At 44.0% G+C, this 26021-nt stretch overlaps 1 protein-coding gene across 1 annotated transcript in view; it reads right to left on the bottom strand.

Annotated features, from left to right (window-relative positions):
• LOC109678771 (uncharacterized) overlaps window positions 1-26021 on the bottom strand; it is a 116622-nt gene continuing 90601 nt past the window's right edge. Inside the window, 5 exon segments of the mRNA XM_074053471.1 lie at window positions 1-1145; window positions 1147-2095; window positions 2912-2970; window positions 3152-3322; window positions 4948-5021. Coding sequence (XP_073909572.1) covers window positions 873-1145; window positions 1147-2095; window positions 2912-2970; window positions 3152-3322; window positions 4948-5021 — 1526 coding nt within the window. The 3' untranslated portion in view covers window positions 1-872.

Raw genomic sequence — 26021 nt, forward strand, 5'->3', positions numbered from 1 at the left:
TAAACCATGGGTTGACGTAACATAACACCACCAAACTTCAAAAGCATCTGTACCTATGGGAGAATACTGTCCCACGCATTGCACAATATACTTGAGCATTTCATAGTAAGTCATACATAGAAAATCAGGAACAGAAGACTGGAGTTGATACTTGTGATAGACACATCACACTTTCAATTGTGTTTAATGCTCCTCCATGAACAGGATGGACAAATACATCCTGTGTCTTTACATACATACATAAACCAAAATACTTTATACTGCAGAAGAAGTAGAATTGCCCTCTTCTCAATAATGGGACTGACTATGACTTCTCGTGAATTAGGTTTCCCTTCATAGCACTATTACAGCCTTCTAGGTAAGAATGATTTAAATTCCCAAAGACACAATTCCATTCATCTCCCCAGTGCATCCAGGAGAGGGGACTACCTCACTATATTTAATAGCAGTTGATCCTCCTGAAACAAATGCCAATTCACTTAAGATACTCAATGAAGAATGCATTTAATGATGAGTCACCTAGACAGTTCTGGTGTGTGGAGATTTAATAGGACAATTTATATTACATCTTATTTGACAAAAAATACGGTCATTGTGGTCTCTGCCAAGAAAGCACTCATATTAGTATGACATATTATTGCTTTAACTGCCTAAAAGGTGAATTATGATCAAAATAAGAGTTGTAACAAAACAAGGAATAAGTGAACTTTACATGACAGTATTACTTATAAGGACAAGACAATGACTCTACGTGAAAGGAAGAACTTGGCAAACACGTAAACTTGCTTTTATTGATGAGAATCCTTTCATGAAATGGGAGGGAATTGTGAAAGAACAAGGCTTCTCCACATTTCTTATATACATAGTATTTATCAACTGGATTCTTTCATGATTTCGAAGGGAAGGAAGAAAGGAGAAGGCTTTTCCACATTTCTTACATATATTGGTTTCTCTGCAGTGTAAACTCGCCCATGTTGGTAAAGCCCACTGAAGTGAGTGAAGGCTTTCCCACACTGCTCACATGAACAGGGTTTCTCTCCAGTGTGTATTATTTCATGTTGGTGAACCTGAGTGGATTGAACAAAGGCTTTCCCACAATGCTTACATACACAGGGTTTCTCTCCACTGTGAATTTTTTCATGGTTTCAAAAGGATGGGAGAGAGGGAATGCTTTCCCACATTTCTTGCATACATTGGATTTCTCTCTGGTATGAACCTTTTCATGACGGCGAAAGATGCTGCTGTTAGGGAAGGTCTCATGACACACTGTACATATATAGGGTTTCTCTTTACACGGTATCGAAAGGAAGAGAGAGCACAGAAGGCTTTCCCACATGTAGTACAAATATAGGGTTTCTCCCCGGTATGAGTTCTTTCGTGTGGGTGAAGATGACTGTATCTAATGCAGGATTTCCCACAGTACTTGCACACACAGGGTTTCTCTCCTCTGTGAGTCTTTTCATGATCTCTAAGGGAAGTACTAGAGGACAAGGCTTTCCCACAGTGCTTACACACATAGGGTTTTGTTACAGTATTAATCCTTTCATGTTCATGAAGTTTACTAGATTGAATGACAGTTTTCCCACATCGCTGATCAGCATAGGGTTTCTCTCCAGTGTGCGTTTGTTCTTGTATTTGAATCTTACTCGAGGAAAAGGCTTCTCCACGTGTCTCACCTAAATAGGCATCTTCAACAGAGTGAGCCCTTTCATGGATGAAAAGCACACTAGGGAAATTGTGAGATTTACCGCCCTGCTTACACACACTGGGCTTCTCTTGAATGTGAACTTGTTCATGTTTCACAAAGCATTTTTGATTACTGAAGGCTTTTCCATATGACCTACATTTATACAGCTTTTTTCCAGAGTCCAGATATTCGTAAGGTTTGTGCCCATTTTGAACACCAATGGGTTTATGGATAGACGCATGATCCAGGAGGACTTCACACACACGAATGTTACTCGGTTTTACTTCAGAAGAAGTTTTTTTGTTTACAATAGCATCTGGGATCCACTTGATTTCTCCCCATTGACTAAATTCTTCTTCACAGAGTCTTTCAATGACTTCACCTCTGTAAGAAACAGAAATCACATTACTAAGTTTTTATTTATCAGTTATTTACCAAGAGAACTGCTGCTTTTAAGTACTGTAAGCATCTTTCAACAGGAAAGGACTGATGCTCTCCAGGATGTTGGGAGAACATTAAAACAGTGGTATTCAAATGAGGTTTTAAAATACTTCCCCAAGTTAGCTATTTGGGAACAATGAATTTCTACGTCTTATTTGTTGATCTCTTCTTTCATTTCACTGTGCTTGAGATGCTGTTCTGCTGTGCTGCTCAGGCTGGCCTGTAACTTTTGATCCTCCTGTCATCCTTAGGAACCCAGACCCCCATTTTCATGCCTGCCTCAGGATGTCTCCTCAGAATGTACTTGTCTATGCCTTCTGCAAAATGCTTGGACCAGGGTTTGGAGATGTGGCAAAGTTGCTACAGCACCTGCCTTGTAAGCACAAAGCCCTGAGTTCAAACCCCAACACCACCAAAAACAAAATGCTTGGAACAAAACTACTGAAGATGGCTCCCAGTCTAAACATGAAATTTCTTTCTGATTCATATATACCTTATATCCATAAGCTGGATTCATACATTTTCAGTAACTTGCTGCATGGAACAGTTTATGTATTACTGAGTCAATAGGAAGCCTCAGTTAGGGGACCACAAGACAGTGCTACAGCTATTTTCCATACATGCATTATCTGATTTTGGATTTCCCCACGAGACATATAACTTATATGCATTTTTGAGAAAACTGGCTGAAACTGAGTTCATTTGACGCAGAGCTCTTTTGTAGAGTTTCCTATCATTCCCTGGTTTGGGGAAACATTGCTTCTATTTGTGGGGGAAAATTACCTTAGGATTCTCCTGAAGCTTTTGTAGTCCCCTTGAATGTTAGGGTTCTGGTTTTGTTCCTAAAATATAGGTTCAGAAAATATGAAATACTTATATAGGAGGAATATTAGATTCTAGGTAGACTTATGGTATAATATGACCATAAGTCTTTACCATGACTTTAAAGTCATGCCTGGTAAAGTCATCCTTTTCACTCTTTCCATATTCCAAATCCCTAAGCAGAATTCATGAGCATGAAACTCTAGTTCTGTTAGTGAGTAAGTAGGGAATGATGTCACTCTTACTTACAGCAGCCAGGTTCCTGAAGATTTCCTGCATCACATCTTTGTAGAGCTTCTTTTGGGAAGCATCCAGCAGAGCCCACTCCTCCAGGGTGAATTTCACAGCTACATCCTCAAAGGTCACTGACTCCTAAAACATTTCACATCCATTTCCAGGAGGAAAGGTAAGATTTGCAGTATTGTAGACCTAGACTCAAAGGACGAGTTCAAATGATGCTGTTTTCCATATGTTCACTCCAGTCCAAAAAAAAAATCACAGTAAGAAATGGACCAAGACATTTACGTCTTTGAATATTACACATCATGCTTCAGAACTGCAGAACAGGAGAGCTAATACTAGTTTTTAATCTTCAGGATGAAAAGAAGGCAACAGGTATGTCATGGAGTGAGTGGCTTTGGATGGACACTTATTACAAAGCAAGAGATGCAAAATGTTCTAGGGTTTCGGCATCTGGAACTATGGTTTGTGAAGGGGATTTGACCCTGAGAGAATAAATGTGACAAAGGAGGAGTCACAACATGTTGAAGAAGGCTGTACCTTGCAGACAAACAGCTTAAATTACTAGGCAATATGGATCACTTTGGGGAACTCACTGAATGTCTCAGCAAACCCACAAGGTGCTGTAGCACTAAGCCATGTTTGAGCAGAGTCCTATTGTTAATGAATAAAGTGCTGTGGGGATCAGCAAACCCAGAATAAACATACCTCACAATTCCTATGGACACCCTTCTGCACTGACAGAAATGGTTATCAGTCGTGACTTTGTGGAGTGTCTCTGAGACAAGTACCTTTTATGCTATATGGAGCATGCACTGTGACAAGTGGGCCAGGTGCTGGTGGCTCACTCCTGTAATCCTAGCTAATATGGAGACAGAGATCAGGAGGACCGAGGTTTGAAGCTAGCCCAGGCAAATTCTTTGTGAGACCCTATCTCAACAACACCCAACACAAAACAGAGCTGGCATAGTGGCTCAAGTGGTAAAGTGCCTGCCTAGCATGTATGAGGTCCTAGTTCCAATCCAAGTACCTTCCCCCCCAAAAAAATAAAGAAAAAAAATGTCCAGCATAGAAGTGGATGGTTTAGTTGCTCTCCACACCCCCAAAGCATTCCAGGATACCCTGAGTGTTTTGACCTTGCCACATATCTAGGCACACAGGAATGACACTGAAAATATACTCCGCCTGGCATATGTGGGATGGGTGTGCACACAGAGTCTCCAGATAGAAAATACCTTGATGTAGTCAATATGCCCACCCCGTGTTCACTGAGAAAGGTGGGTTGCCATGCATCCTGCCATAACGCCTCCAGGGGAATTACGAGCTGCAGCTCTTACTGCCAATTCTCCATCCTGAAAGACTCCAATCTTAAAATACTTCTTAAAAGAAGTTTTACCATACAGCACAGCTTGAGGAATTTTGACTCAGCCTTTCGCCTCCTCTGTTTATTCTGTATTACTATCATTGTGCTGTTTCTCGCAGGTCCTTTTTCCCCTCACTTTCACCTTATTTTGGTTTTTTTATTTGTTAACTAGACTTCCCACCTTTCATCGTTTTTGCTTTTTCTCCCTCATTCTGTCTTCTTTATTTGTATTTACATTATTTTCCCTATTCTGTTTTCTACTTTTTAATTCATCAATTTTCACTCCTCAGTCTTATTGTGTCTCCCTCTTTTTTCCACTTGTGGGGATCAAGCTAAGGACTTCATGCCCATGCTCCCAGATCTTCTGAGAGCAGTTTGTCACACTCAGTCCCACTTCCACTGCAGAAAGTCCCTTCTTCTTAGCAGTGAGGACATCATCACCCATGTGTTTCACATCTTTCACCATAACTGGAGGAACAAGATGAGAATGAGTAGGACAAATGGCCAATAAATATGGGGTAACACATGCAGCATTTAGACATTCAGCAAACTCAAATCAAAACTACATAGAGATTCTACCTCACCCCAGTTAGAATGGCTATTTTCTCAAAAGACAATAAATCCTATATGCTTGTGAGGATGTGAAGAAAACCGAATCCTTGTACTCTGATAGTGAACACAGAAATTCCTCTACCCACAGTGTAATCAGTATGGAGGGTCCTCAAACATCTACAAATACCCTGGGTATCAGTGCTCACACCTGTAATCCTAGCTACTCAGGAAGAGATCAAGAGGACTGAGGTTTGAAGTCAGGCCAGGCAAAAAGTTTTTGAGAGTATATCTCAAAAATACCCAGCACAGAAAAGGGCTGGCAGAGTGGCTGAAGTGGTACAGCACATGCCTAGCAAGTGTAAGGCCCTGAGTTCAAACTGCAAGACTGGAGAAAAAAAAAGGGAAAATGATCTCATGACTGCCATGGCCCTGTCTTCAATCTAAGGAGGAGATCAAATATTCTTTAGGATATTTAGATTATTATTATCATTATCACAGATCTTTCACTTAGTCACTGAGTTTATGCTTAATCATGAATAATTTAAGCTAACAAGCACATAGGGGAAAAGAAGGCTGGTGGTGTCGCTCAAGTGGTAGAGCAACTGCCTAGCAAGAGGGAGACCCTGTGTTCAAAACAACATGGGGACATAAAGAAATGTATAAACTTTGGAAAGAAAACACTCATTTCTGTTTATCTTCCTTGTAACCTCACAGTGTGAGTTGGAATTCAGAGACTCAAAAGTAATGAACAAAGCAGCACAGGTAACAGCATGGCAATCCCAGAAGCCAGCAAGTGGAAGCCATAGCAAATTGTAGCTATCAGACAGGGCAGGGCAGGTTACCAAGGCAAAGCAAGAGAAGGCAGCCAAAGGTGGTGGTCCAGATCTACACATCCTGAAAAGGTGCAGACTGCTATGGTTGGTCACCTGCAGACATGAGGTTCCGATGTCCAGGCTGAGAATATGTAACCCAAAACTGAGGACAGCAAAGCCTTATTTCCTACTTAACTGAGGGTTCAGGGAAACTGGAGCAGCCTCTCAAGCAGGTAGTCTTGAGAGAATAAGGAAAGAAGCCAGGCCTTTGAGCTTCACAGAGGTGAGAATTCACTCATACAGCATAGATCTGGGGCTCCCAGGTTTGGGATTACCTTATCTTGCTCAGGGGAAAAAAGGAATACTGAGGGTTCTTAGGGACCAAATACTTTGAACAAACATCAGAAAAGGAGTCACATACATCCAGTTTCAAGTTCAACAAAGAAGGAACTAGGAGGGGACAGTCCAATCAACACAAGAAAAAAGATACAAAATGTGATATTAGAAAGTTTTTTGGTACTGGTGTTGAACTCAGGGCTTTGCACATGTAAAGCAGGCACTGTACCATCTGAGACAAGCCCACAGTCCACTTTGCTCTGGTTACTTGGGAATGGGGATCTCTCCAACTGTTTCCTCAGGCTGGCCTCGAATCATGATCCTCCCAATCTCAGTCTCCCAAAGCTAGGATTACAGGCTAAAGCCAATGGCAACTCGAAAAACCCGAAATTTTTTCAGACTCAGGCAACCCACTTTCCATTCTGAAGAACCACAGAGGGAAACCCAGAGGCACAGCTCATTCCAGCAGAACACATAAGCACAGCAAAAGCAGAACAACCAAAAACATCTGTGAGAAATTTCTGAAAAAAAAGTGAAGGTTGCCAGGGCAAACCTCTAAATGGCCCAGTTCTCAGAGGCTCTAGAAATTGGTCTTTTACCTACATAAACCCTTTTCTTGTCCTTTTTGGTACTGGAGTTTGAACTCAGGGACTACACCTTAAGCCACGCTACCAGCCCTTTTCTGTGATGGGTTTTTTCTAGATAGGGTCTCATGAACTATTTGCCTGGGCTAGCTTTGAAGGCAGCTGCTAGGATTACAGGTATGAACGAGCAGTACCCGGCTTATCTATGTGAATCTTACAAGGGACAGTCTCTGAAAACTCACATCCTGCTTTCAACAGTGGGAGAGTGGGGGGCAGGCGGGGCAGTTTAAAAGTTCATTTTCTTTAAAAGGATTTTGCCTGTTAGTACCCTTAAGTTTTCCTTATCTCAAGTATATATTTAAAACTTTCATTCTAGTGTGGGAAAAAATGGCATCTTATGAGGCAGCAGCCACCAGAGCTGGTGCCTTTAGCTTCTAGCAGCAGAGGTGGACTCTTCAGGCTGGCTGGACAGGGCTCCTGTGCCCACGTTGAGGGACAGGGCCAGCTCCCATGCATGCCTCCTGGCCTCTGAGCTGAAGCTTCCAGGCTTGCGCTGATAGGTGGGGCAGACACTCAGGCACAAGCTCCCCACTGAAAACAATCACTTTCACTTAACTTTCCAATGCCACTAATATCTATTTAAGATTAGCTAGCCAGAGCCCAGAGGCCACCACAGAAAATTCTAAAGTTAGCCTAAATTTACTCTAAAACCTCATTCACTGTTTACCTAAGAACAATTCACAACTTAAACAACTATGTTTGGAACAGGGAGGTTTTTACAAGTGAATTTTAAAAAGAACAAAAACCTAGACATAGAAGCTAGGCAGACATAGAAGCTAGGGATTTCCAACAAATTCTACATCCATTAAAGCAAGAACCAGTAAATTACTCAATGTCTCTCTTAACAAGACAGTGACCCAAACTCAGAAAGCCACCCCAGGGCCAAAAGAATCCAAAGCTGAGAGTTTCTTAGTAAATATTTTAGCCTTAAAATCTGACCCCATTGTTCTCACTTTAGAGACAAGGCCTGAGGCTGGTCTGGTGGGGCATGCCCTCTCATTCCACCAAGACTGAGGCCTGCCATTGCTAGCTTCCGTCCTGGGCCACGTGGCTACCTGGGCAGGGAGAGGGAGGCAGAGGGAAGCTACAGATGCATGGCAGCTGCGGGAAAGAGGCAGTGGCTATCAAGGGTGATAACTTGAGGCCTCATAGACCATCCTTCCGACCCTGTCCACCTGGACCAGATGGTCAATTTGCACAGTGCGGCACTGGCCACCTCTGTAATTCTGCCCTGGCTCCTGTGCTGTGTGATAGAACACTAATGTCACCATTGTGTGAATGGGCCAAAATGGCAGCCCTGCCCCTTAACAGAAATTCCCTCACTGTAGGACAGCCCCACCCCTACCAGAGACAACTGCGCATGCGCTAACTCCTTAACCTCCCCCTTCCATAAAAGCCACTCCTCACTCAGACTCTGGGCTGCGCCATCTTTTCCCCGGCCAGTCTGGAAGTTTGGGCCTGCCATTAAACTTTGTTCTGTGGATGTGAGACTTTTCTCATGAACTTTTTTTGTGAGTGGTGTTTTTCCTTACATTTGGTGCCATAACTCGAATCAGGGTGCATTCCCAGCACTGACCTTGCTCTCCCGGCCTCCCCCACCCCATCCCTCTCTCTCTCTCTCTTAACTCCCATTCCCTTCCTCTGGGATCTGAGCTGCTTTACCAGGACCACTGATTCTAGAAACTGCCACTCTCTCACTAGCTCACAGGGAAGTTCTTCTGCCCCAGCGCGCCTCCAACCATCATCCACCACCAGCCAATTTCCCTCAAGGTCCTCTTCCTCGGTGAGGCCTCCTCACATGCTGAGCTGTGGTTTCTCTCTCATTTCCTCAAAAACCCTAGCACTAGGTCACAGCTCGCTCTATGTCTGGGAACTGGGTTCCCCACTAGGGACTGTGGACCGCCCCGTGGTGAACATGTTCCCTCTGGGTGTTCCATATTTCTCTCTCTCTCTCCTGAGGACCTGATATTTTGGGGATGCCCACCATATCTCTCCTCAGGTCAGGCCTTCACCATGGGAGTTGGACCATCCCAAATTCCTTTAGACTCCCCAATAGGATGTCTCCTGGCCAACCTTGGGCCCTTCTGCCTAATGCCTGATCTTAAGCCACGAAAGCTCATTTTTCTCTGTAATCAGACCTGGCCCCAATATCCATTGGACAGTGCCTCCAAGTGGCCACTTAATGGCACTTTCAATCCCAGTATTCTAAGGGATTTATACAATCTCTGTGAGCGTGCTGGTAAATGGAAGGAACTTTCCTAAGTCCAGCCCTTTCCCTATTCTGCATCAAAGCCTCCCTCTGTACTTTCTGTTCCCCTGAACAGATTCTATTAGCCTGTAAACCTGTTTCTAAATCAGCCAATTCCTCTCAAACCTCCTCCTTCCCCATGTACACAGACCTCTTGCACTGCTTACCATACCTATCTCCTCCTATCTTCCTGAAAAACTTTCCCCATCATGGAGTTAAGCAAGCCACTCCTTGCCTTCTGACCTCAAGGTGGTTCCAGCTCCGGAGAGCTCATGCTCCCTTTCTGTGGGCTGAGACCAAGCCCCGGATTTATTCAGGTATGCCTCATGCTACATTGTGGGAGTCCTGGTTGATTATGTCATCTGAGGGCTGCTTCTGTTCCCCCCACCCCATCTAATGCCCCTTTTTCCTAAGACAGCGACTGGAGAGTGGAGGTTTCATTTTGCTGAAGGTGTTCCAGTACCAGTCAATGGGAGCGACCTAGAGACACAGATGATGGCTAATCCCATAGGTGTGTGTCGTGCCTCCAGGCTCTGCCTTCCCCTCCCTTACCTAAGATGACAGGACACCTTTTCTGTCTCCTCCATGGTCTCACCACGTGTCCTTTGTCTCTGTCTGCCTTTCCCTCCCTGGGTTTACTGGGACCCTGCTCCCATAAAAAACTTGTAACATGGTACCTTATGATTTAAGTTATTCCAACTAATTTGCCAGGCCTCTCAGTCTAAAGTAACTTTAAATCAGCTACTTTATAAAAAGCACTTACAAAAAACTGCAGCTGCCACGCTTATGCTCTAACTCCACCCCCACAAGGGGAGGAGGGAAAACAAACAGGTGCGCTTGTACACAGGATGCCGGCTCCTGGACACAGCAAAAACTCCTGCCATAGCTAAGAAAATCCATAGAGAGGACCCAGCACATCCTTGGCTGCCAGCCACATGTGGCAATGGCTGTGGCCCACCACCACTTCCCCTAGAATAAACACATGCAGAGTACACAGGAAGGGGGGAGGGGCGACAGGCTGCAGGATCAGGCATAGGCAGTCAGGGTCACTTGTCCCAGGTGTGTGTGGAGGGCATTGGTGCCTTACACACTCTCTGATCCTAGCCACACCTCACACCTTGGGACATCAGACCCAGCCCTTGTAAGCCAATTGTTAGCACAAGGTTATATTTCCAGAAATAACCAAATAGACATTACTGTGGTCTCTAAACTTCTCATTTAGAATTTTCTATACCTTTGGCCTCAACATAAATTTTTCCCTGCAAATATTAACACTAGTTGTCCCGTATGGTACTGTTATTGACCTAAAATGCCCTCTGAATGCCCTTTTCTAACTTTACACATGATTTATTTCTTTGTTAAAAAGGTAGTCTTTATTAAAGAGGCTGCCTGCTGTTAGCTAAAAGACAGGATCCTAACATTTTGTTCTTTTTCCAGTCTTCTGGCCTGTCTATTAAAATGTTAAAAAAATATTACAAGCTTTGTACTGAAGCCTGGCTTCAATATGCCTTGGGTGACCAAGAGAAGTGGCCTTCACAGGGTTCCTTAAGTTACAATACCATACTCCAATTAGACCTTTCCTATAAAAGGAAAATAAATATATATATTCAGGGGAAAAGACGTGGGTCAATGAAAAAGTGTCTGCCCAGCATGTGCAAAGCCCTGGGTTCAATTCCCCAACATTACTGAATAAAAAAAAATGGTATGGAAGATAAGTGGCATTAATGTCACTTCAGCCATCTCATAGTGGAAAAACGTAGTTTAATCTAGAACAGATGCCTCATTCTTCAAGTGAGGAAACTGAGACCCAGAACAGTTCAACTGAGACCTGCTCTCCAGAGTATCAGAAGTCAATGTAAAGTAACAATTTTGCTTTACAGCAACGCCCTAAAAAAAAAAAAGAAAATCCCCCTACCTTTCTACAGCATCTTAAGGAAGCTATCAAAAAGCATACCACGGTGGACTCAGAGTCACAGGTGAGAGAGGTTCTCCTCAAAGATAAATTTCTAACAGTCAGCCCCAGATATTCGTAAAAAACTCAGACTGTGGCTGAAGGAAAAAGTCATTGAACCAAGTAATACAGTTAGCCATGTCTGTATTTATGGCTATGTCTGTATGTCCGGGACCTTACTAACAGGAGAGAAAAAGATAAGAGACACCATGGCCTCATTGCTGCTCTCAGAGGGCCCCACCTGACTGGGGCTTGTATCCTGAACTTGCTACTGTGGTGGACAGAAGGGGCACTTCTGCAGAGAATGCTTAAGGGGGGACAGCCCAAGAGACAGCCCCGCCCCCAATTGGGACCCTGCCCTCTGCAAGGGTAACCACTGGAGGTCTAATTGCCCCCATCACCAGATGGAAGATGAGGTGCCACCTCCTATGGATTTATGGGTCCCAGCCTCCTGTCCATGCTCCACTTATTAATATCAATATTGAGGAGCCTCAGGTAGTCATAATGGTAGAGAAGTGAAAGGTCATTTTCCTCCTAGACAGTGGAGCCTGTTTCTCTGTTTTACCTTTTTCTCCTGGTCCCCAGTCCAATGACAAAAGTTATCATTCAGGAAAAATCTGGCCAGCTCCTAGAGCGCTAGTTTACCCGGCCTCTGGCCTGCTCTTGGGGAGACCTCCTCTTCTGTCACTCTTTCCTCATAGTACCTAAAACTCCAGTGTCCCTGTTGGGATGGGATTTACTATCTCAATTGAAAGCTCAAATTCTCCTCCCCCCAGGCAGCTATCTCTGCTGCCCCCTCCTTCAGGAACAAAGAGATTCCACAGTGTGGACTGATGAGATGAGTGTAGGATGGGCCAGGATGGCCCTCCCTATTCAGATAAAACTCAAAAATCAAATAAAACTCAAAAATCCCTCACAGTTTCCACACCTAAAACAATATCCCCTCAAGCCTGAGGGACATGAGGCCTTATGCCTATCATAAATTTCTTAAAACAACAAGGGCTACTAATTAATTACTCCAGCCCATATAATAAATTCAAAATTCTTATAAAAGCAAATTTTAAAATACAAGCTACAAAGTAAACAACTGGAAAGGATACAGATAGGTAGTGAATGTATTTTTTGAGAAGATAAAGGAAAAAGAAATGATTTTGGATGAGAAAGGATTTTGTAAAAAAGGGTTTGTCCTAAAGATTGTTTCAAATAGGAGGAATAAAGACAAACCATCAATGGGTTTAGTGTGTTAAATAAAGGTCTGAGTAAGTTTTAAAAGTGTATAATAAAAAGCTCCAGTGTGTAATAAAGTTAAAATTGAGTATAATCTAAGAGTTGCCTAAAAGATTTTTAGGGTCATGTCAAACTAAAATCAAATCCTCTATGTCTATAAAATAAAAAGGTTCTCTTAATATTGTTCTGCTCTGAGTAACACCTACAAAAAACCGTTAGAGAGAAAGATTTTATCAAAGAAATTATTTCGGTTTTCTGCTGATCTTGTCAAGCTTTTAAGTACTACTAAATCAGAGTTCATTTATATATTTGCTTATGTGTCTTAAATGACCACCTTGTAACAGTGTTATGTTATATTTTATCTAAATATGGCACAAGCATTTACAAAGTTAAAAGTGTCAATTTATATAAAATAATGAGCTAAAGCTCTCTTTTATCCAAGAGTGTTACATTTAAATCCTGACAGCCCCTGCCTCCCACAGGTCACCTACCTAGGTGTGGCCTTAAAGGGACAGACTCACTCCCTGAGTCACAAATGCATCAACCCAATCTTCCGTTTCCCAACCCCCATACCATAAGACAGCTTACAGCTTTCCTGGCAGTTATAGGATTTTGCAGATTTTAGATCCCTAGGTATCTAGTCCCTGAACAGACACCTTTTTATGCTCCTCCTAATATTCCTATTTGGGTTTTAAATAATGTATGGCCACCTATTTCTCTTAGAAAAACTTGCCTCCAACAGACTCCTCTCCTCTGGCTGACTATCTACCTTATCTTAGCCTTCTCAGGGAACTTCTCAGAAATCATGCAAACCAGATCCTGCCCCACCCTATAACAATTTCTGTTAAACCAGGGCATCTTGTTCTCCAAAAAGGATCTTCTACCCTCTCCATTGGGACTTCAGTGGACCCCCCTCATCTGGTCATTCTCATGACACCCACTGCTGTCAAGCTCAATGGGATCCCCCAGTGGTGACATCTCTCAAGGAACAGTTAGAAAAATGGAGAAGGGAATTGGAGGACTCTTGAAATTGTCTAGTGAAGAACATTTCACAGTGGTTCTCCTGGCCAATGCCCGTCCTAACGCCTATGTTCTTGCTCTCCTATTCTTAAGCTTCCTGCCTTGTATCATACTGCATGTCTCTATTGCTAATCAAAAGTTTAACCAGTTGTACCTCCAGGGACACCATCCTCTCCAAAACCGCCCTGAAAACTACTGTGAAGGCCCCATCCAGGACGCCACAGGAGCCTGAGGATCCTGTCCATACAACGCCCCCTGCAAGCAGGAAGCAGCTAAAGAGACCAATGCTTCACCCCAATTCCTGATCCTCAGCCCCTACCCTCATCATTATTAAAGAAAAAATGGGGGAATGATAGAACAATAATGCACCATTTTGTGAATCAGCCAAAATGGCAGCCCCGCCCTTAAACAAATTCCCGCGCTCTAAGACAGCCCCACCCCACCAGAGACTCCCGCGCATGCGCTAACCTCCTTACCCTCCCCCTTCTATAAAAGCCACTGCTCGCCCAGGCTCGGGGCTGCGCCATCTTTTCCCCGGCCAGCCTGGCAGTGTGGGGCTGCCATTAAACTTTGCTCTGTGGACGTGAGTCTCCTCCTGAGCTTTCTTTGAGAGCGGCATTTTTCCTAACAAGGACTAGATGTAAAATTATTCAAATAGCTAACAACTGTGTAAGCAGGAAGGACCCTCATGGTCTCATTGGTTTATTCATCCTAACATCTGAAGGAAATAGGGCTCCAATCACCTATGATCTATGTCCTCCAAAACAGAATCTGATCCAATTCTAAGTCACACCATGGGGCCCATATGGCCAAGATACCAAAGCCAGATAGACAACAGAAAATGCAAACTGCAGCTAAACATGTCATGAACAAAGATAAAACCACTCAGTTGCAGACTAATATCAGTGGCTCAGACCTGTAATCCTAGGTACTTGGGAGGCAGAGATCAGGAGACACATGGTTCAAAATCAGCCTAGGGCTAATAGCTCAGTTGGCAAATAGTTCCTGAAACCCTAGCTCAAAAAACCCATCACAAAAAAGTGCAACTAGCTTGCCTAGCATAAGGCCCTGATTTCAAGAGCCAGTGCCACCGAAAAAATAAACAACGAAACACTCAACTAGGCCTTAGGGGCTCCTACTTGTAATCCTAGCCACTTGGGAGGCTGCTATTGGAAGATCAAGGTTTGAGGCCAGCCCAGGCAAATAGTTCTCAAGACTACATCTCCAAAATAACCAGAGCAAAACATGGACTTGAGGTGTGGCTAACATCTGTAATCCCAGCTACTTATTGAGAGGCAGGAATCAGGAGGATGAGATTAGATCTACATAACCTATGTTGAAAATTCCCAACACAAAAAAGAGCTGGTATGGTGTCTCAAGTGTGAGGTGCCTGCCTGCAAGGATGAAGTCCTGAGTTTAAACCCCAGTACCGTCAAAACAAAAAGGAAAAATTAAAAAATATTAAGATCTTATTGATTGATGCAGAAAATAAAGAGAGAAAAATAAAAAGCAGTTAATTTGGTAAGGAACAAATAAAACTGTCTTTTTTCCAGACGCCAGTGGCTCCTGCCAATAATCCTAGCTACTCAGGAGGCAGAGATTAGGAGGATTGTGGTTTGAGGCCAGCCAGGGCAAATAGTTTTTGAGACCCTAGCTTGAAAAACAAATTACAAAAAAAGAGCTGGTGGAGTGGCTCAAGGTGTAAGCTGTAGGTCTTGAGCTCAAACCCTGTACCACAAAAAAAAGAATAAATAAATAAAAATAAAAATTTCTTCATATATGACATCATTACCTACATAAATCCCAACAAAACAACAGTTTCTGGAATTAAGGAATTTTGGCAAAGTTCCAAACACTAGCTTATTAATAAAAATCTAAGATTGTGCTACTCGTCAACAAAAAGCTGCAGCTGAGCCAAAACACAGCACTATTTATACAGCACTAAGAATGAGAGGGGGAAAGAAACAATTTCATGCATGTAAGGAAATACAGGCCCCAAAGTGACCACGTGGAGAGGAGTGATCTGGCCAAGAGATTCTTTAAGCTAGACTTGAGGCAGGACTGTGACCCTGGGATACAGAAGCTCAAGGGTGCAGTAAGAACTGAAACCTATCAGCGCCATTATTGCCAACATTCCTCCCTTTTTTGTTTGTTAAGGAGGGGGGGCGTTGTGTTCACTCTGGCTTCTTCAAGCTGCCAAGGAGCGGCATAGGGGAAGGGAGGGTCAGTTGGCAAACAATGTTGGGGTGGTGAAGATCATGATGGCGTACACCCAAGCTCAAAAAATGAAGATTTCCTCTTCCCTGAAGTTGATGAAGGTCCCTTGCAGCCATAGGTCGTAAAGAGTCTCGAGCCAATCCTCCGACCTCCGCATGGTGGGTATCAGCCAACTATCCTCGCGTTTTGGAGAGGTTGGTGTCCCTGGAGGTACAACTGGTTAAACTTTTGATTAGCAATAGAGACATGCAGTATGATACAAGGCAGGAAGCTTAAGAATAGGAGAGCAAGAACATAGGCATTAGGATGGGCATTGGCCAGGAGAACCACTGTGAAATGTTCTTTCCTAGACAATTTCAAGAGTCCTCCACCTACAGAAAGAGAAATGGGTGGCCATACATTATCTAGGACCCAAATAGGAATATTAGGAGGAGCATAAAAAGGCGTCTGTTCAGGGACTACATACCTAGGGATCTAAAATCTGCAAAATCCTATAACTGCCAGGAAAGCTGTAAGCTGTCTTATGGTATGGGGGTTGGGAAACGGAAGATTGGGTTGATGCATTTGTGACTCAGGGAGTGAGTCTGTACCTTTAAGGCCACACCTAGGTAGGTGACCTGTGGGAGGCAGGGGCTGTCAAGTTTTAAATGTAACACTCTTGGATAAAAGAGAGCTTTAGCTCATTTTATATAACTTGACACTTTTAACCTTTTAAATGTTTGTACCATATTTAGATAAAGTATAACAGAACACTGTTAGAAGGTGGTCATTTAAGACACATAAGCAAATATGTAAATGAACTCTGATTTAGTAGTACTTAAAAGCTTGACAAGATCAGCAGAAAACACAAATAATTTCTTTGATAAAAGCTTTCTCTGTAATGGTTTTTTGTAGGTGTTACTCAGAGCAGAACAATATTAAGATAACCTTGTTATTTTATAGACAGAGGATTTGATTTTAGTTTGACATAACCCTAAAAATCTTTAAGGCAACTCTTAGATTACATTCAACTTTAACTTTATCACACACCAAAGTTTTTTATTATGCAATTTTAAACTTACTTAAACCTTTATATAACATACTAAACCCTTTGATGACTTGTTTTTATCCCTCCTATTTGAAACAATCTTTAGGATAAACGCCTTCTTTGCAAAATCCCTTCTCATCCAAAAATCCATTCCTTTTTCCTTTAACTTCTCAAAAAATACATTTACTATGTATATATATCCTTTCCAGTTGTTTACTTTGTACCTTGTATTTTAAAATTAACCTTTATAAGAATTTTAAATTTATTATATGGGCTGGAGTAACTAATTAGTAGCCCTTGTTGTTTTAGGAATAGGCATAAGGCCTCAGGTCCCTCAGGATTGAGGGGATATTGTTTTAGGTGTGGAAACGGTGAGGGATTCTTGAGTTTTATTTGAATAGGGAGGGCCGTCCTGGCTCACCCTACACTCATCTCATCAGTTCACACTGTAGAATCTTCTTTGTTCCTGAAGGAGAGGGCAGCAGAGATAGCTGCCTGGGGGGAGGAGAATTTGAACTTTAATTGAGATAGTAAATCCTGTCCCATCAGGGACACTGGAGTTTTAGGTACTATGAGGAAAGAGTGACAGAAGAGCAGGTCTCCCCAAGAGCAGGCCAGAGGCCAGGTAAACTAGCGCTCTAGGGGCTGGCCAGATATGCCCCGAATGATAACTTTTGTCATTGGACCGGGGACCAGGAGAAAAAGGTAAAACAGAGAAACGGGCTCCACTGTCTAGGAGGAAAATGGCCTTTTGTTTTTCTGCCATTATGGCTCCTCAACATTGATGCTAAGAAGTGGAATGTGGCCAGGAGGCTGGGACCCATCAATCCATAGGAGGAGGCACCTTGTCTTCCATCTAGTGACGGGGGCACTTAGACCTCCAGTGGTTACCCTTGCAGAGGGCAGGGTCCTGGTTGGGTGTGGGGCTGTCTCCCGGGCTGTCCCCCCTTAGGCATTCTCTGCAGAAGTGCCCCTCCTGTCCACCATGGTAGCAAGTTCAGGACACAGGCCCCAGTTGGGTGGGGCCCTCTCTGAGAGCAGCAATGAGGCCATGGTGTCTTTTATCTTTTTCTCTCCTGTTAGTAAGGTCCCAGACACACAGACATAGCCATAAATACAGACATGGCTAGCTGTATTACTTGCTTCAGTGACTTTTCCCTTCAGCCACAGTCTGAGTTTTTTACAAATATCTGGGGCTGACTGTTAGAAATTTATCTTTGAGGAGAACCTCTCTCACCTGTGACTCTGAGTCCACCGTGGTATGCTTTCTGATAGGTCGTTGCTGTAAAGTAAAGTTGTTATTTTACATTGACACCTGACACTCTGGAGAGCAAGTCTCTGAACTATTCTGGGCCTGTTTTCTCACTTGAAGAATGAGGGATCTGGTCTAGGTTAAACTACGTTTTTCTACTATGAGATGGCTGAAGTGACATTAATGCCACTTATCTTCTTTACCATTTTTTATTTTATTTTACTTATTTATTTTTTTTAGTAATGCTTGGGAATTGAACCCAGAGCTTTGCACATGCTGGGCAGACATTCTCCCATTGAGCTACTTCCACAGCCCCAAATATTATTATTATTATTTCTTACTTTGGCTGTACTGGACTTGAACTCAGGACTTTCTGCTTGTAAAGTGGCACTCTACTGCTTGAGTCATATAATCATTTCCAACCTGAGTGGCCTGGGCCACAACCCATTGCTTTTCTAATGAGAGAAATTTGTATAGGGGACCTCAGTTTATTTTTTTTTTAACTTTTATAGAAAAGGTCTAATTGGAGTATGGTATTGTAATTTAAGGAGCCCTGTGAAGGCCACATCTCTTGGTCACCCAAGGCATACTGAGGCCAGGCCTCAGAACAAAACTTCCAACATCTACCAGCCAAGACTGGAAGATGCAGGTCCCATCTAGAAAGAACAAAACGTTAGGATCCTGTCTTTTAGCTAACAGCAGGCAGCCTCTTTAATAAAGGCTACCTTTTAACAAAGAAATCATGTGTAAAGTTAGAGGAGGGCATTCAGAGGGCATTTCAGGCCAATAACAGGGCCATACGGGACAACTGGTGTTAATATTTGGAGGGAAAATTTTATGCTGAGGCCAAAGGTATAGAAAATTTTAAATGAGAAATTTAGAGACCACAGTAATGTCTATTTAGTTATTTCTGGAACTATAAAATTGAACTAACAATTGACTTACAATGGTCTGATGCCCTGAGGTGTGAGGTGGGGCTAGGAGCAGGACTTGTGCAAGGCCACTCCCTCCACACACACCTGGGACAAATGACTCTGACTGCCTAGGCCTGATCCTGTGGCCTGTCACCCCTCCCCCTTCCTGTGTACTCTGCACATGTTTATTCTAGGGGAAATGGTGGCAGGCCACAGCCATTGCCACGTGTGGCTGGTGGCAAGGATTTGCTGGGTCCTCTCTATGGATTTTCTTAGCTATGGCAGGCGTTTTTTCTGTGCCCAGGAGCTGGCATCCTGTGCACAGGTGGCCTGTTTGCTTTCCCTCCTCCCCTTGTGGGGGTGGAGTTACAGGGTGAGCTTGGCAGCTTCAGGTTTTTGTAAGCACTTTTGTAAAGTGGCTGATTTAAAGTTCATTTAGACTGAGAGGCCTGGAAAATTAGTTGGAATAACTTAAGTCATAAGGTACCATGCTACAGGTTTTTCATGGGAGTCAGGGTCCCAGTAAGCCCAGGGAGGGGAAGGCAGACAGAGACAGAGGACATGTGGTGAGACCATGGAGGAGGCAGAAAGGTGTGGTGACATCTTAGGTAGGGAGGGGAAGGCAGAGCCTGGAGGATGACACATGCTTAAGGGATTAGCCATCACCTGTGTCTCCAGGTTGCTCCCATTGATTGGTACTGCCAGGCTTTCAGCAAAACAAAACCTCCACTCTCTGGTCACCAAATAAAGCATGAGCTCTCTCAGAGATGGAACCGCCTTGAGGTCAGAATTGGCAAGGATTGGCTTGCAAACTCCATGACAGGGAATGTTTTTCAGGAAGATAAGAGGAGATAGGTATGGTAAGCAGTGCAAGAAGTCTGTTTACGTGGGGAAGGAGGAGGTTTGGAGAGGAATTGGCTGATTTAGAAACTGGTTTACAGGCTGATAGAATCTGCGCAGGGGAACAGAAAGTACAGAGGGAGGGTCTGAAGTCAGAGAGCTGGATTTAGATGGAGGTATGAAAAGGCTTGGACAGAATGGAATCTCTCCCCATTGTCCCAATCGCTCACAGTAGTTATATGTCCCATAAAAGGCTGGGATTTAAAGACCCGAAAAGGGGCCAGTGATTTTGGTTGTCTAAAGGATAAGTGGGCCAGATTTGGGTGCAAAAGCGGATTAAATTTTTGGTTTTGTATCTGGGGTCAAACCCAAGGTGTCTAAATTATTGAGGAGGCATCTCAGTGGGGAGTCAGATGGCAGAGAAGATGTAGAGGCACCCATTATGAGGGACCTGGTCCCAGAATGGGAAAGGAGGATATTATGTACTGTGGAGCGTCCTCGCACAGCACAAATATCTGAGAAAATGCAAAGCGCACGTGACCCAGCCATCGCTGAGTTCAGGTGGTTTGCAGGCCAAAAAGGCCCATGGAGGTTATGGGTCACCCGGCGCCGGGCTTTTCTTTGAGGGCGGCCTTTGAGGGCCCAGGACAACAAGAGTAGACCCAAGCCTGTGGCATAGGGAGATCTTTCCCCACCGTCTGAGTCCCAGGGATGATCATAAAGGGGAAATGTTGAAACCCCAGAGACACCGAAGGGAGAGACCGCAATGGGAGCCCAATAGGGGTGTGTAGACTCACCAAAGAATGTCTGGTGTTGGGTGCAAGCAGGGCGATCGGGAGGATGAGTCCTGGCCAGTCACATGCTCAGGGTGGTCGTAGGGTGAGTTGGAATCGGGGTCCCACCAGGATTAGTGGGGAATTCCACCTGAGTCATGGCACCAAATGTAAGGAAATATAGGCCCCAAAATGACCACGTGGAGAGGAGTGATCTGGCCAAGAGATTCTTTATTGCTCTTTGGGAGAGGGAGAGAGCAGAGAGAGCCAAGAGAGAGAGGGAGAGAGGGGCAGGGGCTTAAATACCCCTCAGTGGGACTCGGCATGATCTGATTGGTTAGGATCTTACGGTTCATGCTGATTGGAGGTTGGGGCAGAAGGAGGATTCAAGCTAGACTTGAGGCAGGACCGTGACCCTGGAAAACAGAAGCTTAAGGGTGCAGTAAGAACTGAAACTTATCAGTGCCATTATTGCCAACAATGCAACATGAAGAACATGTAAGAAAAATGGTCAGAACCAGAAGTAATCATTAAGAGGAATAACAAAGATGCTGTTTATTGGAATGTAGACAAAGATAAATGCATTAGGTGATCCCAAGTGTCACATAAACACATATGCATGATAGGTCAGATGATAAATTAATACACTAGCATAAGCTCCTACTAAAACTGAATTTACTCATAACTAATAAACCAGCAATTTTTTTCTCCTCCCTCTAAAGAATTTAGCACTGGGGGCAACATCAAGGATAACATTGTGGGGCTGGTAGAGTGGCTCAAGTGGTAAGATCACTTGCGTGTCAAAAGTGACACGAGGAGTTCAAACCTCAGCACCACCAAAATAAAAATAAACAGGAACGAAGATATTCTCTGCCTTTGGCTTCTTATCTCATGGTTCTGTAAGAGGCACTTAAACTGCTTTTGCTGAAAAGCACTGACTCCTTACTTGCACCCAAAAATTAACTAAAAACAGGAGAAGCTTGGCATTCCTGCTTCCAATTTGTATTTGTCTTTGCTCTAAGCCATTCTCTGTACAGTCACTTTGCAATCACCTCGAATTCCAAAAGAGACAGGACTGAAAACATCTTTATGACAAGGGACCAGAGCCACCTGGAGCTGACATCCTCACAGTGAGAACAATGTACATCCCAAGGCAGAGTAATCCTGTCATTCAGGAACCAGGTTCCTCCCTCCAGGTGGTAACTTCCCAAAACTGGACCAGACCACCTGCATGACCAAGGCTGCAGCCTCCACCAGTCACAAACCCAGCAGTCATGGAACCAGCCAGACCACACCTGTGACTAAACTGTTTAACTATGCACACCCTTGTCCCAGGGCCCCAGTTCTTTTGTCTATTTAAACCTATAGTTCATGCCTGTACCCCAAAGATTGCTTCCTCTGCCTCTTCCCATGGCATGTCCCAAGCCATGCAATAAACCTCCTCTCTCTGCCTGCACCATGCCTCTTTCTTTGGTGTTTAGGGGCGGGTGGTCTGACCTGGTATATGGAAGCTCAGGATTTGGGGAATTGGGTCCAAAACTCCACTTTCAGCTTAGTTAGGGAAGTAATCCTGTTTCCAGGACTCTCAGTGTGGTGAGAGGTGGAAAAGAGACACCTGAGGTCCTGAGTTCATGTCCAGATACCACAAGAATAAAATAAAAATAGAGAGCTGGGACTGACTCCAACTGTGATCCCAGCTACTCCGGAGGCAAAGATCCAGAAGATCCCATTTGAAGCCAGCCCCAGGCAAATAGTTCAGGAGACCCTTTCTTGAAAAACCTGTCACAAAAAAGTACTGGTGGAGTGGCTCAAGATGAATGCTCTGAGTTCAAATCCCAGTACTGCAAAGAGAGAGAGAGAGAGAGAGAGAGAGAGAAAGATCATTGTGAATAACATAACACAAAGAAAAATATTGAAGGCACCTGATTAGCAAGCAGGAGGCCGTAAATTCAAACTCTAGTACCAGTGAAAACAAAATAAAAAACCTTTTCAGAACAGCACTAATGTTAACTAAACAACAATATTAACTCATTCTAAATTCAAATGGCAAAACCAAGTAAAACTTTGCTTAGTGATACATAGATGGCAAAGCTATAAGAAACATCCACAAAATCCATCCTGGGTCACCTCAGGATGTAGAGCTACAAGATGTCAGGCAGACACACCAGCAATAACCATGGTTTCACCTGCATGGGGATCCTGTGGATGTATACAATCGTAGTTAAAGTTGTATGAAACAATTTACTGCAAGAATTCTCTTTACTGTTTCATTTTTCTTTTTCAGGAATTTTAACAGAATGAAAACATCTCTGAATATTTTTCCATTTTTTTAAGTGGCACTGGGGTTTCAATTCAGGGCCTAACACCTTGTAGGCAGGCACTCTAACACTTGAGCACAGCTCTGTTTCTTCAGCCCTTATAATATTATCCACTCAGCAAGAACATCATAATCTTTTTTTTCATTTTTCTTTTATTATTCATATGTGCATACAAGGCTTGGTTCATTTCTCCCCCCTGCCCCACCCCCTCCCTTACCACCCACCCCGCCCCCACCCTCTCCCCCCCCTCATACCCAGCAGAAACTATTTTGCCCTTATTTCTAATTTTGTTGTAGAGAGAGTATAAGCAATAATAGGAAGGAACAAGGGGTTTTGCTGGTTGAGATAAGGATAGCTATACAGGGCATTGACTCACATTGATTTCCTGTGCGTGGGTGTTACCTTTTAGGTTAATTCTTTTTAATCTAACCTTTTCTCTAGTTCCTGGTCCCCTTTTCCTATTGGCCTCAAGAACATCATAATCTGAAACTCGAATAAAGATGTAAAATTCTTACATGCCTAAGTGAACTGCTCTTGAGCAGGACAGCAGTTCCAAGACAACTCAGACCAAAAGTGAGATCCCATCTCAAAAATACACAGCAGAAAAAAGGCCTGGGGAGTGCCTGAAGTGTTAGCATACCTACCTAGGAAGCATGAAGGCCTGAGTTCAAACCACAGTAACACTGTGAGGTAGGGTTGTGCAGGGGGTGGGTAGGAATAAGCACTCTTGGAATTGGCTGATTTGGAATTTTTCCACATCCCTGAACACACTGTCAGTAAACGTCCAGAGTGACTCTACAATCAGCCACTTCCACCCAGACCTTGACTGGTGAGAAGGACTGATGTGGCTCTGGCATCTGCCACACCTGACTGCCCCATCTCAAATTCTCTGGAGGGAAAACACCTCTTCTGGGAGGCTGCAACTGGAATCTGCTATTACTCTGGTGAAGGCTGAAAGGAATTCCAAGTGGCAGCTGTGACTGAATCCCCTCCATACCTGGGGGATTCCAACCTAAGAAGCCCTGGATGTGATGCACGGATGACATGTGCAGGGATTTCAGGTGCTCAGGGCTCTTGAGCCCGCTCTGAGAATGAAAGTACAGACAGACTAACAGCAGAGGTCGGAAAGATTTTATTTGTAGAGAATTTAGTTGGAGAAAAGAGAAGAGAAAGACAGCATATTGGAGACTGCAGGGGGACCCGGAAACCGGTGATCCCATGGGTCAGGGTGGGGAGTGGGGTTTTTTATAGCCTATTTGCCCTGCCTGAGGGCGGGGATTCCTTTCAGATGCAAACGGGCATTTCCTAGGGAGGAGAAGTGTTTCCTTGACCTCCCGTGGTCTGTTCTTCAAGTCCTTCATTCCCCCATCTCAATGGTTGCCCTAACTGCTGTTATGGATAAGGGACCACGAAGTCTGTTCAGTAACTGCTTCCTGCTGACAGGGGGCAATGAAGGGGTCTGCAGCATCAGGGCTGACCACGAGAGGGGTTTAGGTCATTTTCATCTCCACCAGAGGCATTTGTAGTTTGATGGATTCTAGGCGAGAAGAAACAAACTTGACAAGTAAGTTTAAAATGCAAGGCCCAAACTCAAGAGAATAATAGCAACTATAGGCCCCAGGAAGGGTAGGAACCAAGTCCTGGAGGGAGCCAGGATTTTACTTGGTCCCATACCTGAGTAGAAACCTGAGTTTCAAGAGATTGCTCCTGGAGCCATTTGGCCTGTTGGAGAATGTCATCTGCACGTTCCTCTGCAATGCCTGAAGTGTTCATGTATGTGCAACAGCAGGTATTGACGATGAAAATCTAGGGCCAGGCGGTGGTCCATGACCATACAGGCAAGAGACGACAAAGACCTTTGCATGTCCTTATTGGCAAGGCCCACATGGTCTGAGGTGTCCTCTACCACTTTGGTTAGGTTTTTTGCAGTTACACGATTGGCAATCACCCCATAACTGATTCCAGCAAGGGCTGCAACGAATGCTGTTTACCCCTGAACTGTTAAAGTGACCTCTCCTTTATCCCTGTGGGAAGCTGTTCCTGTTGTAGTTAGCATTTCTGTTTTCTTCCAGATGGCTGCGTGAGCATGCAGGATCAGGAAGGAATACTTAGGATCTGTATAGATGATAGGAAAAACGCCACACAAAGAAAACTCACGAGAAAACTCACGTCCAAGGGCAGGGTTTAATGGCAGGTACGAGGTAGTGCAGGAAGAAGAAAGGACAAAAGGGAAAGGGTTCAGGGCAGGCATGGCCTTTTATAGGAGAGGGAGGGTAAGGGGTTGGCGCATACGCCGGGGGTCCCTGATGGAGGTGGAGCTTGAGTGGAGCTTGTTTTTGGGAGCGCGAGAAACCTTGTTAAGGGGAGGGAATGGCTCCATTTTCCATGAGGTGCTGCTGATTTACAAAATGGCGGCATTATTGTTCTATCAGATGTTGACTGTCTGTTCTTTTGACAGTCTTAGGGCTTCTGTCAGGGCCACTAATTCTGCCAATTGAGGATTTGTATTAGGAGGAAGAGGACCTGATTTCAGGGTGCCAAATTCTGTCACAACTGCAAACCCTGCATGTCTGACACCATTCTTGACAAAGGAACTGCCATCAGTGTATAATTCTAGATCTGGGTTTTTTAAGGGCCGATCTGTTAAGTCAGGTCGGGCAGCATAATTTTCCATAAGAACCTCCTCACACGAGTGCTCAGGATTTCCCTCTGCCTCTGGTAGAAGGGATGCAGGATTTAGGCTCTGACAGGTACTTAAAGTTATTTCTGTCCCTCCCAGAAGCTGGGCCTGGTATTTAAGTAGACGGCTGTCAGATAGCCAAAGCTGTTCTTTTGAGTTTAAAATTCCCCCTAGGCCATCTGGGGTATAAACCATTAGGAGGCGGTTTAGGATAAGTTTTTGAGCTTCAGGCACTAGAAGGCTAACTGCAGCCACTGCTCTGAGGCATCCTGGCCATCCCTTGGCTACCTGAGCTAACTCTTTGCTTAAGTAGCCTACTGGCTGGGGAGTGATGACCCAGATCTGAGTCACCACACCCAAGGCCAGTCCTCCCTTTTATAGACATATAATTGAAACTTGTCTTGTACTTGGAGACCCAGGGCAGGAGCTGTCATAAGAGCCTTCTTTAACCTGTGGAATGCAGTTTGTGACTTGTCATCCCATTCAATAAAGGGCTGGGGATCCTTCTGTGCTTCCTTAAGCATTTGATATAAGGGTCTACGTCTGCATAGCCTAGGATCCAAATTCTACAGTATCCTGTGACCCCCAAAAAGGCCCTCAATTGCTTTAGAGTTTTAGGTGGATTCCATCTTCTCCTCGAGACCTCATTTCTTTCTC

Source organism: Castor canadensis, chromosome 14 (genome assembly GCF_047511655.1).
Source record: "Castor canadensis chromosome 14, mCasCan1.hap1v2, whole genome shotgun sequence".
NCBI lineage: Eukaryota > Metazoa > Chordata > Mammalia > Rodentia > Castoridae > Castor > Castor canadensis.